The sequence below is a fragment of the Aulonocara stuartgranti genome (assembly GCF_965226115.1).
Source record: "Aulonocara stuartgranti genome assembly, chromosome: 7".
Classification (NCBI taxonomy): domain Eukaryota; kingdom Metazoa; phylum Chordata; class Actinopteri; order Cichliformes; family Cichlidae; genus Aulonocara; species Aulonocara stuartgranti.
In genome coordinates this window covers 62358620-62372488 of record NC_138945.1, presented here as the reverse complement: position 1 = coordinate 62372488, position 13869 = coordinate 62358620, and the positions used below count along the sequence as shown (strand labels likewise).

The 13869-nt window shown below is 39.7% G+C and overlaps 1 protein-coding gene across 1 annotated transcript; it reads right to left on the bottom strand.

The window, feature by feature from the left end:
• Positions 1–976: 976 nt before the first annotated feature.
• On the bottom strand, positions 977–13579 carry fbxo31 (F-box protein 31). The gene is made up of 9 exons (XM_082541397.1): positions 12960–13579; positions 11440–11511; positions 5008–5084; positions 4729–4896; positions 4522–4596; positions 4293–4402; positions 4013–4166; positions 1922–2289; positions 977–1514 (listed from the first exon to the last, which is right to left on the bottom strand). The coding sequence occupies exons 1-9, from the start codon at positions 13381–13383 to the stop codon at positions 1292–1294; spliced, it is 1671 nt and encodes a 556-aa protein (XP_082397523.1). The 5' UTR covers positions 13384–13579; the 3' UTR covers positions 977–1291.
• Between the last annotated feature and the right edge of the window lie 290 nt (positions 13580–13869).

The window sequence follows — 13869 nt, the reverse complement described above, 5'->3', positions numbered from 1 at the left end:
AGGAAACAAAACAACGCTTTAGCAGATATCTATTTTTTTGCAAATATTAGTAAAGCTGCAGTCTGATATAAAAGTGCTGGCCAGTGGTTTTCAAATGATTCAATATATTGCCCAGAAAAGTGCACTTGGAGTAGGAAAGCTACTGGGCATCACCATCAGGCCATAATGAGACATACAGACACTTACTTGGTACTGCGCTGTTAGATCGTATAATGTTCAGCTACTAGGTCTAGAATTTAAAACAACTGGGAAACCTGTAGGGAATAACTTTGCAGGTATAAAGCCAGGCAAACACTGTGTCAGCCATTAAACGAACAAACTCAATACATTTCAAAGGTAAGTGAAGCTTCAGTTTCATACCATAGTTACAGAAGCACAAACTGTCTAACGCTGATACTTTGAATAAATCCAGATTATGTATCTGTTATCGTTGTCACATTACAATTCCTTTTTCCATCTTACATAATAATTCAGGTGTGGTGATAGTAAACATGTCTGATGTTGCTGAAGGACATAAACGTCTGACCAACGCTGGTTGATGTAAGTACCGTGTTTGATAAGACGGCGGGTGAACAGTTAGAAAATTGCCCGCTTGTAAAACATATTCAGCAATTCTATTTGACACCATACAATGAATGAAACTTAAAACACGTTTGTTGTACTTAATACTCGTCTGTCCTTGTATCACTAATGTCGGGCAAAGAGAAACACCTGAGATGCTGTCTTTTCTAAAGTCTGGATGTCTCTAAAGGAAAAAACTGAGGGGGAAAAAGGCATGCTGCTTTATTGAAAACAAAACTGGTTCAGATAGTGGTTATGAGTGTAAATAAATGCAGCATGCAGTTTAATATGTTGGGCACTGAACTCAGTATAATACTATATTATATAGTAGAATACATTGGACACCTTTGTCTTCTTCAAGCACTGCCAAGTACAGACATGGATTTAGAATCAGAGGCACATACAGTTTGATCTATAATAAATGGTGTCATTCCTTTGTTCTTTTTTTTTGTTTTTTTTTGTCCTACAGTGAATAAATCAATTTGTGACCTGTTATCATGCTGTACTGGAGGATTAAAGTCATACGTTAGGTGAAGACAAACAGTGACACGGGCAGCCTTTCAAAGAGTTTGGATTGGAACAAGCTAAAGTTAGATGGTAACACCTAATGCCTTTCAAACTCTTAAGTTAATCATGATAGTATCGTTGCCAGCAGAAGACAGAGGTGTAATTGTGTAGAATGGTTGTTATGATGGCTATTACTGTGGGAGGAGACTTAAAGCTTGGTGCATCAGGATGTCCAGGACTGCATGTTGCGCAGCATGGCCTCAAATCGCTCCAAGTCGGGGGCATGAGCGTGAGGTAAGTTGTCCGTCAGGCGACTGTACAGACTGAAAGACTTCAACTCCAGCCAGATGAAACCAAACCGGTCCTTATCAAACAGCACAAAGAGCCCCGGGGTGCGCTCCGGACTTGTAAAGCCATGCCCAGCAATCAGGCCTGTCCCATAGAAGCTGAAAGAGAGATACGTGTCCTCATCGATTAATACATTTTGTTACATATATTGACTGGTTCATAAACGTACACTATGCACAGGATATTAAAAGCAATAGTGAAGACGTCTTGATGCATTCTCAATCATCCAGGAAAGTAAATCTCCAAAAAGTTGATTCTGTTCATCTGGACGTAGCGTTCAGTCTCGACTGAAGAAGTCACTTGGATGAGTGACGAAACGTTTCTCCCACAAAATGCTATGTCCAGATGAACAGAATGAACTTTTTGGAGACAATAGTGAAGACCAGTATTTTCCTTCATTGATGAATTAATTGTGACCATTACCTTAATATCATTGCCCTTTATGTTAAATGCCTTTCAAAATATTTTGAATTCTGTAACAAAAGCCTGTTAGCCAAATCCTCACCATTTTCTGCAGGTGCGAGGGTACTCCTCGTTGCGAGCCATGACCCCCATAGGCAAGACAAAAGGCTGTGTTTCAGGATTGGATCTGCTACTGTGACTAGAGTCACAGCTGTCTGAACAAGCACCGTGATCTGACTCCATCTCCTCTGCTGCGCTGGAACCACCACAGGCCCCTTCAGCTGCACATCTACCTGTGGCAGAAGTGCCATTTTCCTTTTGTTCCTGCTCCCTCTGTACTTCCTCATGCACTCCCATTACTAGCCGTGACAGCTCCTCAATGTTACACTGTTGCTCCAAGTCTGGGAGGACCACAGGCCGACACAGGTTAACATCCAGTGTGAGCTGCCCTGCAGGAACATTGGGATCTCCCTGCAGGAAACCATAAAATCAGAGTATGCACCATGAGTAGATTTACATGCAATTTAAATCCACAGTCTTGAAAAAGAAAAACCCATTTTCAGTTCTAAGGTTTTATGTATCACAACATAATTGGGAAACAATAGAATAGAATAGAATTCAACTTTATTGTCATTGCACATGTCAGAGGTACAAGGCAATGAAATGCAGTTTGCATCCATCCAGAAGTGCTTTAGCCATAATATAGATATATAAACAAAAAAAAACACCAAGTCTTAACCAGGTCTGAATGTTATTTAAAGACTATCTCAGATTAACAATACCACATGATACCATTACACAGCATCTTATTTATTTAACAAAAATACAGAAGTGGCGTGTGAAAAAATAAGTGTACACTAGATTCAACAGAAACCAATGTTAGCAGCATTAACTTCAAGTAACTGTTTCTGTATGACTTATGTATGACAACTCATACCCTGGATATGCTGAATGTGTTTGCTGAAACTGGTGCTGTGCATTATGGCCAAACAGGGTATTGGGCCTCATTTACTACAGTGTGCATGCACAAATCTGTGCATAAATTGTGCACACGAATGTTTCAGGCACAAATCTGTGATTTTAGAAAATTTTTGTGCCTGAATTTGTTGGTACTTTAGGAATAAATTTAGAAGTCCCTCTGACCATGCACTGCACCTAAGGAATTTAAACAAAGGTCTTTAAAATGCACACTACTACTAGTGATACTAATAATAACAATAACACTTATAGTTATTATTAATATTGGCTTTTGGTTGGACACAAAGTGCTCAGAATTACAAAAAAGGGATGTAAAGAAAACAAAATACTATCACTAAGGAAAAGCACAGCCACTGTTCGGAGGAAACTCATTTCCGCTGTTCATATCCTTTCAGTCACTAACCAACATTCATGACCCTAGGTGAGGGTGAGGGTGAGAACTTTTGAGAGTGAAAGTATTTTTTGCGTATGGCAAAAACATTTCCACACAAATATAAGTAAGTGAGGCCCACTGTTGCAGAAGTCTTGTGGTTTGTTCAAATTATACTTTGGAGACCTAAGCTGTGCTGACATGTTCTTTTTAGAGAGAAGAGACATTCTCCTGTCACCCCTTGCAAATATGCCATCAGAATCAGAATCAGAATTAGAATCAGAGCCATACTTGTTAAGTCATTTTCTAGTTGTACTGTAATGAATTTTAACATTTAACATGCTAACTAAAGCATGCAGAGTCTGAGATGTAGCTCTTGGGTTTCTTGCAATTTTTACTTGCAAGTACTGCAGGGTCTGATCTTAGGGTAAATTTGCTAGGATGTCGACTCCTGCAAAGATTTGTTGTCTTCAACTTCTGAATGATCTCTCTTATTGTAGAATGATGGACTTGAAATTGTTTGGAAATGGCTTATTTTACTTTGCAGATTGCTGCTCACACTCACTGGTGATCAGTTAATCAAGTGCTTTTAATTAGCAGCACGTGGTTACTACTTACCGTCTTAGTTGCTACAAAAGCATTAAGTGTGCACTTAATTTTTCACACACTTCCAGAATTTTGGCTTAGTTTTAATTAAAGAGATAAAAGACACAATGTAACATGTTATATCTTGTTGCTCCTCTAAGAATGCATGAACAGATTGAGGGATTTTAAACTGCAGGGCCCACATTTAAGAATCACTTTCATTTAAAATGAGTACAACCACTAATAATGATTATTACTTACAGTGAGTTTGGTTGCTCTTGCAGACATTCCATGGAAACTAAGCATGACAATCTCCAAGCCATGACTACCATAGGTGCCTTTGAAAAGGCCTGGCTGCAGCAGATCAGAGGGCTTTGCAGGTGGCAGGTAGATCCTTCGGTATGTCAAGCAGTTACTGTCATAGGAAAATAGATGAAAGCATACAGGTTTATTTAGGCATATTACAATCATTATCATTTTAACATGGAAGTACAACAGAGAAAATGCACGTAAGCAAAAAATAAATACAAAAAATGCATACTCATATTGACTAGTATAAATGAACTTCATTAGGATAAGCTCCTGCATGTGCTCATGAAATATTTCTTCCAGTGTCCTCCCCCATTCTTCCTCCAACCATGTCCTGAACTCCTGCACAGACACACACATCGTAAAAAGTTGATAACAGTCCCTGAATTTCACCATCATCAGCATGCATGGGCTTTAAAAGATAGCATACACTGTAAAGGTAGTAAAGGTATTTGACCCACCTCCTGTCTGCCTCCTGGCATGCGGTGATGGTCAGTCTGGTTACACTTTGTTGAAAATTCATCCTTCTTTACTGTCTATATATAACAGAATATAAGACATATAAGAGAATTACATACTTTGATAAGATATTAAACTCAAACCAACATCATCTATTTGTGTCAAAAAAGACAGTATCACTCCGCTTTTTCAAATGTGTAAACCCTTACCTGTATGTCTCCTTTGTGAGGACCTTTGTGTCCATACATGCACTCCACAGTGGCCTTGTTGCTCTCCATCATGTGGATCTGGAAGAGTGGGCGCCTTCTCATGGGGTCCTCCACGCGGGGGTCGTGAGGTGGCAAATACATCCAGCCAATGATGAACAACCCGTCCACCTGAATGAAACATATTTTGAAGAATTTACCTGCACTACCTAAATTATATGTTCCTTTATACCAATATTTACTATATGTAGCAGTTTTGTGCAAAAGAGGAAAACTACCTACCACAACATTGAGCAATCCACCATAAGGGCCAATGTCAGGCTGCCATAGGCCCAAAATATGCCTGTATGGGTAAAGTACTGTAAAACAAGAGCATAATAACACACCATACAAATCATTATATGCACTGCTTCACTTGAGGTTTAACATTAGCTCACTGTCTGGTTGACAAAAACAAACAAACACCAGTTGATGTTAAAAAACACTCAACTTTTGGTTTATGAGCCAAAGGGAAGAAATGTGTAAACTGATGGTGTTCCTGCCAACCAAGTTTCTGAACAACACACACAGCACACCTGTCTTTCCATTTCATTTTCAATACTCACACAAGAAGCTCAGGGGATATTTTTTAATAACCATAACCATAACGCAGACTACATTGCACTGCTATGACTGTGGCTTGCAGATTAAGTCAATAAAAGTCACCCCACACGTAACCCATCATGCTGCAGCCTCCACGTAGAGGCCCATGTACATACAGTGTGTGTACACGTCTTTATAGTCGTATATATATGTATGTATATATATATATATAGGCAAGGCAAGTTTATTTGTATAGCACAATTCAACAATATATATATATATATATATATATATATATATATATATATATACATACACACACACACACACACATACATATATACTAGGGGTGCAACGATACACAAAATTCACGGTTCGGTTCGGTTCGATACTTTGGTGTCACGGTTCGATATTTTTTCGATACAAAAAAATGTTCATGCCTTTTTAATTTGTCATTTATTAAAATTATAAATATATATTTTAACTCAAAAGTACAGTTTTTAAATTTAACCCTAACTAGAGCTGGGCGATATGAGATTTTTTCATATCACGATATGTTTTTTTCATTTCAGGCGATAACGATATCTATCACGATATAAGCCAAATAACTATATTTGTAAGATTTAAATGTGCTGTTGCTCACAAGTAAAATGTGAAATAATCAGCAGCTTGTTTTTATTTAAATATTTATTTCCCATAATAAGTTCAACAGGGTAGATGTACTTAAGGAACATGAGACTTTTTCAGATAAATAAAGGCAAATATTGCAAACTACACAAAAGACAGCCGCTAAAGCGTTTAAGTTTCAAAATAGAACAAACGAAACAGACTAAATTGTCAATTCCACTTAGAAACAAAATATTAATTCTAAAAATAAATCTTAGTTTGTTTTACAGAAGAACAGACAAAACTGACTAACTTTTGTCAATATCAAATAAACTGAGAACTAAAAGGAAATTCTCAATCTCTCCTTGTTGTATAGCTGAGCTTTTCAAACAGTTTTAACAGTTACTTTAGTCTGACAAAAGCCGAATGACGAATTAGCGCTTCCAGTCAGAGACTGAGGCTATGTCCACACGTACACGGGTATTTTTGAAAACGGAGATTTTCCGTTTTCGTTTTAAAAAAATAATCCCGTTCACACGTAAAGGCAGAAATGAAGGAAAACGGTGCTATAAACATGCCAAAGCAGCAGGTGGCGCTAGATTCCTAACCGTGCAGAAATATTGGCCAATCAGAAGTCTAGAAGCCTCGGTGGGAAAAAGTAAACAAAGCTGGGGCATAGAAGCAGAACCGAGTCGTATGTGTGGACCGACAGTAACTGTGTGTATATGTAAGCATTTAAACACTGCAGAGAGTAGAATTAACAGCATAGCTGGACTGGCCATCGGGCATACCGGGCATTGCCCGGTGGGCCGCTGGCGATTTTTTGTTTTTATGGGCCGATGGATTTTTTTTTTTTTTTTTTAGGAAGGGTATATATAATGAAAGGTGTTGGATTGGCCAATTGGTCATGATCGACTCTGGGCTGGACCAATTACAGCCGAGGAGGCTGGATGCACCCGCCCCCTTGTTTAACAATCACGTGATTTTCGCGCATTGCATGCCGGGAACTCGTGGCAAAACAATCCAATCAAACAAATCAAATGCAAACATTTGCAGCACCGCAAAACGTTCATTCTCCGGTTCCAATACCTTCTTTTTTTTTTCTTTGCCGCACAAAAAAGGAATGTACAAAACAAAAGGAGAACAATGCCGGTCCGAACAAAGACAGACTCGACGAAAAGACAAAGAAAAGATACGAGGAAAAAATCAAAGGAGTGAAAGAGTGGACAAAAGACGTCAGCGTGCTGCCCAACTTTCACCACGCTCAGATTTATAATTATACGCTTCTTGGAGTGAGTGCATACACTCATGAAGTTTAGTAACTTCAGGTCACTGCAACAAGCCCAGGTACAGTTTACCGACGGATGGGTACAGGACCTTGAAATGCACCGTGTAGAACGAAAGACTATTGTACATATCATAAGTTTACCAGTCTCACAAATCGTCTTCATAAATACACATTCATTAACAGTTTATTAATATAACCTTTGAGCTCAACGGTAATTAATTAGTAGTGGAAATAATTTCTGGTAGTGTAACAGTGTTTATGTGGTATTATTCCACTTGCCACAAATATCAGTGTAATGGGGAAACAGCGCCCCCCCCTCTCGGTGTGGCTGGCTGCAGTAATCGCTGCCAGTCTGCCGTAGCCATACGAGAGGTGAGTTGTATTGTTCCGCACACAATATAGCTAAGTAGTACAGACACATAAAACATGTTTGATTAGCTGACGAGCACCGAGTGTAATAAGTGCTTAGTGGACACATGTCCAACACCAGTTTTATGTACTTTTCATTTGTTTATTAATGTGTGAAACTGTATGCTAAAGCGGAATGCTAATGAGATGTTCTGCCGTAGTGTGCTGTGCGGAGTGGTGTGTGGCGAGCCTGTGCACTGATAATACACTGTTGTTTCCAGTCAGGTACATCATTTGTTGTTGCTGTTATTTTATTGCATATTAGAAATTGTAATATTGCTGCAGTAATCGCTGCCAGTCTGCCGTAGCCATACGAGAGTGTGCTGTGCGGAGTGGTGTATGGCGAGCCTGTGCACTGATAATACACCGTTGTTTCCATTCAGGAAATAAAGTGGCAACGATCGATCAGAGACTCCTTGTCTTTTTAAAAACACTACACAACGCAGAGTCGAGGAGTCTGTTTGCAGCGGGATGAAGCAGAAACCGGTTACAGTAGCATTACAGAAATGTAGCAGTGACAATAATATTGTATGTTGTAATCGCAATGGACAATTAGTGATACAAAACAACTGTTTTATCCTGTGAATAAAAGTATATGGGTTTGTCAGTGTACCATGGTTATAACAGAAGCGAAACGCAATATTGTGTCAGAACAATTCACTATTTATGCACAATAAACAAAGGAGCATAGCACGACAATTTCTGTTCAGCGCCAGACTTGCTTGTAACCTATATCACCAATTATGTTAAGAAAAATGACGTATTAACTACTACAAAACTCTGACCTTTGTGGGAATGCTTGGAGCAGACTAACCTGTGAGCTGGAGTGTTCTGAGATGTTATATTTGGTATATCCAGACCATCCATCGGCTCTTACTTTGGAAACATGGCTTAAAAAATTTCACTTCAACGATGTAATCCGATAAAAAAAAAAAACGATCTCTTTACCCGTCGGCTTCCCGTGGCTGTCATGCGACCGGTTATTGCAGTTAATAATACAACAGCTTCTTGCCATTTTTTGGGTTTCTTTTTATCGCTGTGTAACTGAGTTCAATTGAAAGCCTGCGTGCGCTAGTACCTCTTGCCACAAGTTCCCAGAATCCTTTGCGGTTTTATCCCTGAATGACGTCACATTTTCAATCTTTATCCTGGTGGGCCGGTCTCTAGTCAAAATGCCCGGGCCGATTTTTTGTCCCAGTCCAGCCTTGATTAACAGTAACAGTATTGTAGAAATTCATTTCACCGAAACAATAACGTGGCGCACAGTGTGACGCATGCACCAGTTCATTGTATTTCCAGACTTGCTTTCGGCACAATTTACAGTGCACGCTACTCTGTTTTTTGTCAGACTTGAAATAGCCGAAATACCTTCACACTACGGAACTTCTATGGCTCTTCCGTTCGACAATCTCTCCGGCATTGGAACCATCATCTGTTTTCTCTTCGGTCACGCTCGGTTGATTTTTCTAGTCGGCACACTCATTTCCTCCATTACCCGCTGGCTGCTTCCCAAACAAACACACGTGCGGCTTGGCACCTGTGCTGTACGTAACGCGACGTGAAGCTGCGGCTGTGATTGGTTCGGCTCTGCGCTACTGAATTTGGATCGGCCGACCTTTTTTTTTTTTTAAGAGGACAAGAGCGGCGAGGTCTATCGCGATAGCTTAATTTCTCTATCGAGTAAAAGTTATATCGCGATAGATATCGTTATCGTTCTATCGCCCAGCTCTAACCCTAACCCTTGTGCTTGTTTTTTATTTTGACAGCGAATACGCACCTGCGGACCACTTATGTGCAGCCCTGGTTATTTAGCTCGTCATATTGCAGCCACAGAAATTCTTTTGTCCATGAAACCATAAAGCTGCACTTTCTTTTTGCCTTATAGTCTGATTTGTCATAACTTCTCCGTTTTGTGGTAAGCTTTTCTTTGGCTGTCACTTCTTCACCCTGACCTGTCTTATTTGGCTCAGCAGAACTAAAATATATATCTGTCTGTGAAGGTTCTCAGTCATCCAGGTCATCGTAGTCAAATATAAATCCTGCTGCTTTTACACACGCACTCACATAAGCTCAGCGATTCTCTGCGCGATCAACCTCTCACATGTTTAAGCTTGCTGCGGGAGATTTCACTTGTCATGTTTGCATAGTAAGCTAACAATTAATAAGACGATGTCAGAGGAATTGGTGCACAAATTATCATCACTCACAGATCAGTGCTGTCGCTCTCTATACAAAGTGAAAGCAAAAAAACAAGCGCAAATTCAAACGCAATTTCAATATGTCACATATTGACAGTGGCTCACCGATGCCAATGACATAATTACCCAGCTACATTTCCGAAAGAATGCAAAAGCATTGACATATATTTTTCCTTCCTACAAAAGCCCGACGGGCAGGGAAGAGATAGATTTTGGTACCCCGACTGAAAAAAATCGCTAGCTCCGGGATGTCGGGCTAGCGATATTGCAAGCCCTGTATCTGATTGAGGAATCACTCATCTTTGGAAAAGAGAGTTTATTACAGAGAAATGGCTCTTTCCAAAATAAAAGCTATACTATCCGCTTCTTCTGGGCTATATTCTCAGCAGCATATTAAACAGCTGTCTAAATGACTCGGCTAAAGTTAGTAGCATGCTTGCTTGTTTTTTTTCTGCTTCCACTTGTCTTTGCACTAGGATGATGTCGGCGTAAATGTGCAGTCATATTCGTTGTGTTCCCACTAGTGCTTTCAGGTTAATCTCGTTGAAATGACCTTAACGCCACAGCACGGCAAATCTCCGTTAACGAGCTACCGCCGATTGCCCCGTGCATGGGGCTAGACGGCCAACACGTTAACGAGCTAACTGCGCTAACACACTAGTTCCCACCCATGTAATTGAGCATTGCATGGCACATCCAACATACTGTTTTACTTTAGTCCATGACTCGCTTACCTTCAGGGTCATACGTCACATGAAAACCAAAATAATTCCAAAGGCCAGATCTGAATGAGGGTGGTCCATGGGGGAGGTCCATGTTGTAAGGGGAGCTTAACTTCTGTCTCGCTAGCTTGCCCTGCGCTCTTCCTTCTGACGATGCTGTCTGTGTTGAGCGCTCAGTGAATCTGCGTTCGACTGCTCCGCCTAGGGTCGACAGTGCAGCCTAGGCGGAGTAGTCGAACGCAGATTCACTGAGCGCTCAACACAGACAGCATCGTCAGAAGGAAAGTTGATAAAATAAATTAAAAATTTTGTATTGTTCGACACATATGCGTACCGAACCGAAAGCACTGTATCAAACGGTTCAATATCGATACGAATATCGTTGCACCCCTAATATATATATATATATATATATATATATATATATATATATATATATATATATACATACACAAGGCGTGTAGTCTAACCACTACGCTATCCAGCTGCTATATATATATATATATATATATATATATATACATACACATACATATACACACACACATATATATATATATATATATACACATACATATACACACATATGTATATATATATATATATATATATATATATATATATATATATATATATATATATACACATATATATATATATATATATAAAAGACTGTCAGATTTTTTTTCCTTTTTGAACCAGTAAATATTAAATCCATCAAAATATGAGTGTCCGTTTACAGAATAACCTAAATGAGCAGGAATGAACCTGCTTCACTAAATCGATAAATAGATTATCTTAGTTCGAATTTATTATGTTATCAAAGTATTTACTTCTCTTATATGTCTTATATTGTGTTATATTTAGACAAAGAAGGATGAATATGTGACATGAGAGCTGAGAAACTAACGTTTAACATAGAGATCCTGGCTAGTCACTCCTCGTGCTTCCACCTTCCTCAGATCCTCCCTCATGCCAAACTCTGCAAGGAAAAAAAGAACAAGACAAAACAAAACTTAGTTTGATTATGACTTTGATTATAAAGATAATCACACTTATAATTAATGTGATAAATAACCTTGGTATTTATCTAATTGAGAAAAAGCAGTGAGGTGAGAACAATTCCGATATTCCTGGTGTCTTTTCCCCTTTAAATTGAGATCAGCGAAATAAAGACTTTATAGGGCAAAGTTAAACCCCAGTCATCAGACACAGACCTGACCAGATCTGAATTGCACAAATTCTCAGGCACACAGAGCCAAAAGCATGAGCAACAGTTTCAACAGAAATCCAAAAATAAGACAGTGGAAATGCTTTTGGAGATTGCTCTGATGTCTAAATTCTGTTTGTACTAAAGAGAGATATAAATAGAGTAAGACCTTAAAAGAGAATGTGTGTATGTGTGTAGTAAAAGTACTAGTGGTGGCATCTGTTGCTGATATTAATTGCTCTTATTGAGCAGCAAGTAATGTCTCTCAGGGCCACTGAAATGACGACTTGCTTATAAAGCGCTTTCCAAAAGTCATCATGTTACTGTCTTTGATGCTGTACAGACATGTTTATTCTCTTTGTTATTCTCTGCCAGACATTTAAGAAAATGTCTCCTAGTTTAAACAGCTGGTATTCTGAATGTGTGTCAAGTCAGGACTAGAAGGTTATCTCACGCGCTGATGTTTTGAAATTCCAACACTCATGTTTCATCTAAGACTTAATTAGGCTATTACTGATGCACTACTATATTGCATTTTCCTAGTTAATAGATTGGTAACACACACACCCCCAAAAAAGACAGAAAATAATAAATGCTTATTGCACAAATATGTTTAAGTGGCTCATTTTTTTTTTACCTAATCAGCCAACTGATTTAAAGGGTTATTTTATAATTTGCAATTTTCTAATCATTTGCAATTGCCTTTTATTGTCCATTAATTTTTAAACTTTGCACGTTGCATGTTTCAAAACACTGAAAATGAGCTGGGAAACCCGGAAGTGAATCTTCAGCTCTACCAATTTATGCTCGTCATGATTACATGGACTGTGACTGAACCGCCTTTGTTGAACCCTGTCATCTGCAGTCACCTAAGATAATCGCAGAGGGCTTGGTCAGGGCCTGCATCAAAAGTCTAAACCGCCAGACAGAATGGCTGACATGGCCCTAATGAGAGTCACAGGCCTTGGTCTATTCTTAAGCAGCTGTGTTTACAGAGCCAGCAGCTGGGATATGGTGGGGTAATTTCCTTCATATTTCCCGCAGAGATCAATTGAAATGCTTTTAAGGGAACTCGTTTCCGCGAAATCAGCTGATACATAAATTCTTACGACAAGAAAGAAGCTCGGACACTCTGATCAGAGACCCGAGCTTTATATTTCGGTCTTACGTTATCGCTCTATGTTTAAATTGCAATAAACGTCCAGGGCTGCTACATTTACCTTCAATGCATCGCCTTCTCCAGATGGTTTCCGTCTTGAGGAGTTGTCTGAATTTCTTACAAACGAGGGCAACATTTGATAGAGTTGTTCCTGGGAGCAAGGAGAATATTTCCACTAAAAGCTCCGGTGGTAATTCCGCTAAGGACTGGGGGTGTGGAGGTCCCGTGCTCGTGCGATCCAGAAAGCCCCCTGTGTTGACACGACCGCTGCCATATTCGCAAGCGTCACTCGGCCCTGCAGTGGCTGCTACGCCGCGCTCTGGGCCTCCGCAAGCACCTGCGTCGAATCTCCCTTTGCCCACGATCCGCTCCTCTTCCTCCTCGTCCATTTCGGAATCGCTGCCTTGATCCTGCTGGTTATGCCTCTGTCGCCTTCGGCACCTCCGAGACTGACCAACTCCGCAGAGCCTGGCGCAAACAGCCATCCGTAGTTACCAAACAGGCAACATTACATCACTACAACACATCCATCAGCTGCAGTGTGCCTGATCCTTCCTCGTCCTCGCGAGCATGGGCAAAGGCATTTCATCTGACGTCACAATGTTCCCGTACAGTGCGTAGTTTGTTGCTTTTGAACATAAAGCGACGGTAGTGTGCAGTATCTCCTGCAGTTACGCAAGTTTATAAGGGTAGCCTATGCCTGAAAGACAATGCTCTTTGTAACCGCTTACTAACACAGGGTTTAAAGGTCACGGATCAGCTCGTGTCACACAGCTGCAGAGTTTGCAGCGACATGGTTCCTTTTTAAGTTAGGAGAAAAGCTTAGAAAGTCACCCTCTAAAAGATCAGTTTACTGTTATTTAAAATAGTAACATTAGTCTTTATTAAATGCTTTCATTCAAAATAAGCATGAATCCGTGCAGAATAATATCCAAACTGATAGCCAATAATTGCATTTTAACATTTATGTT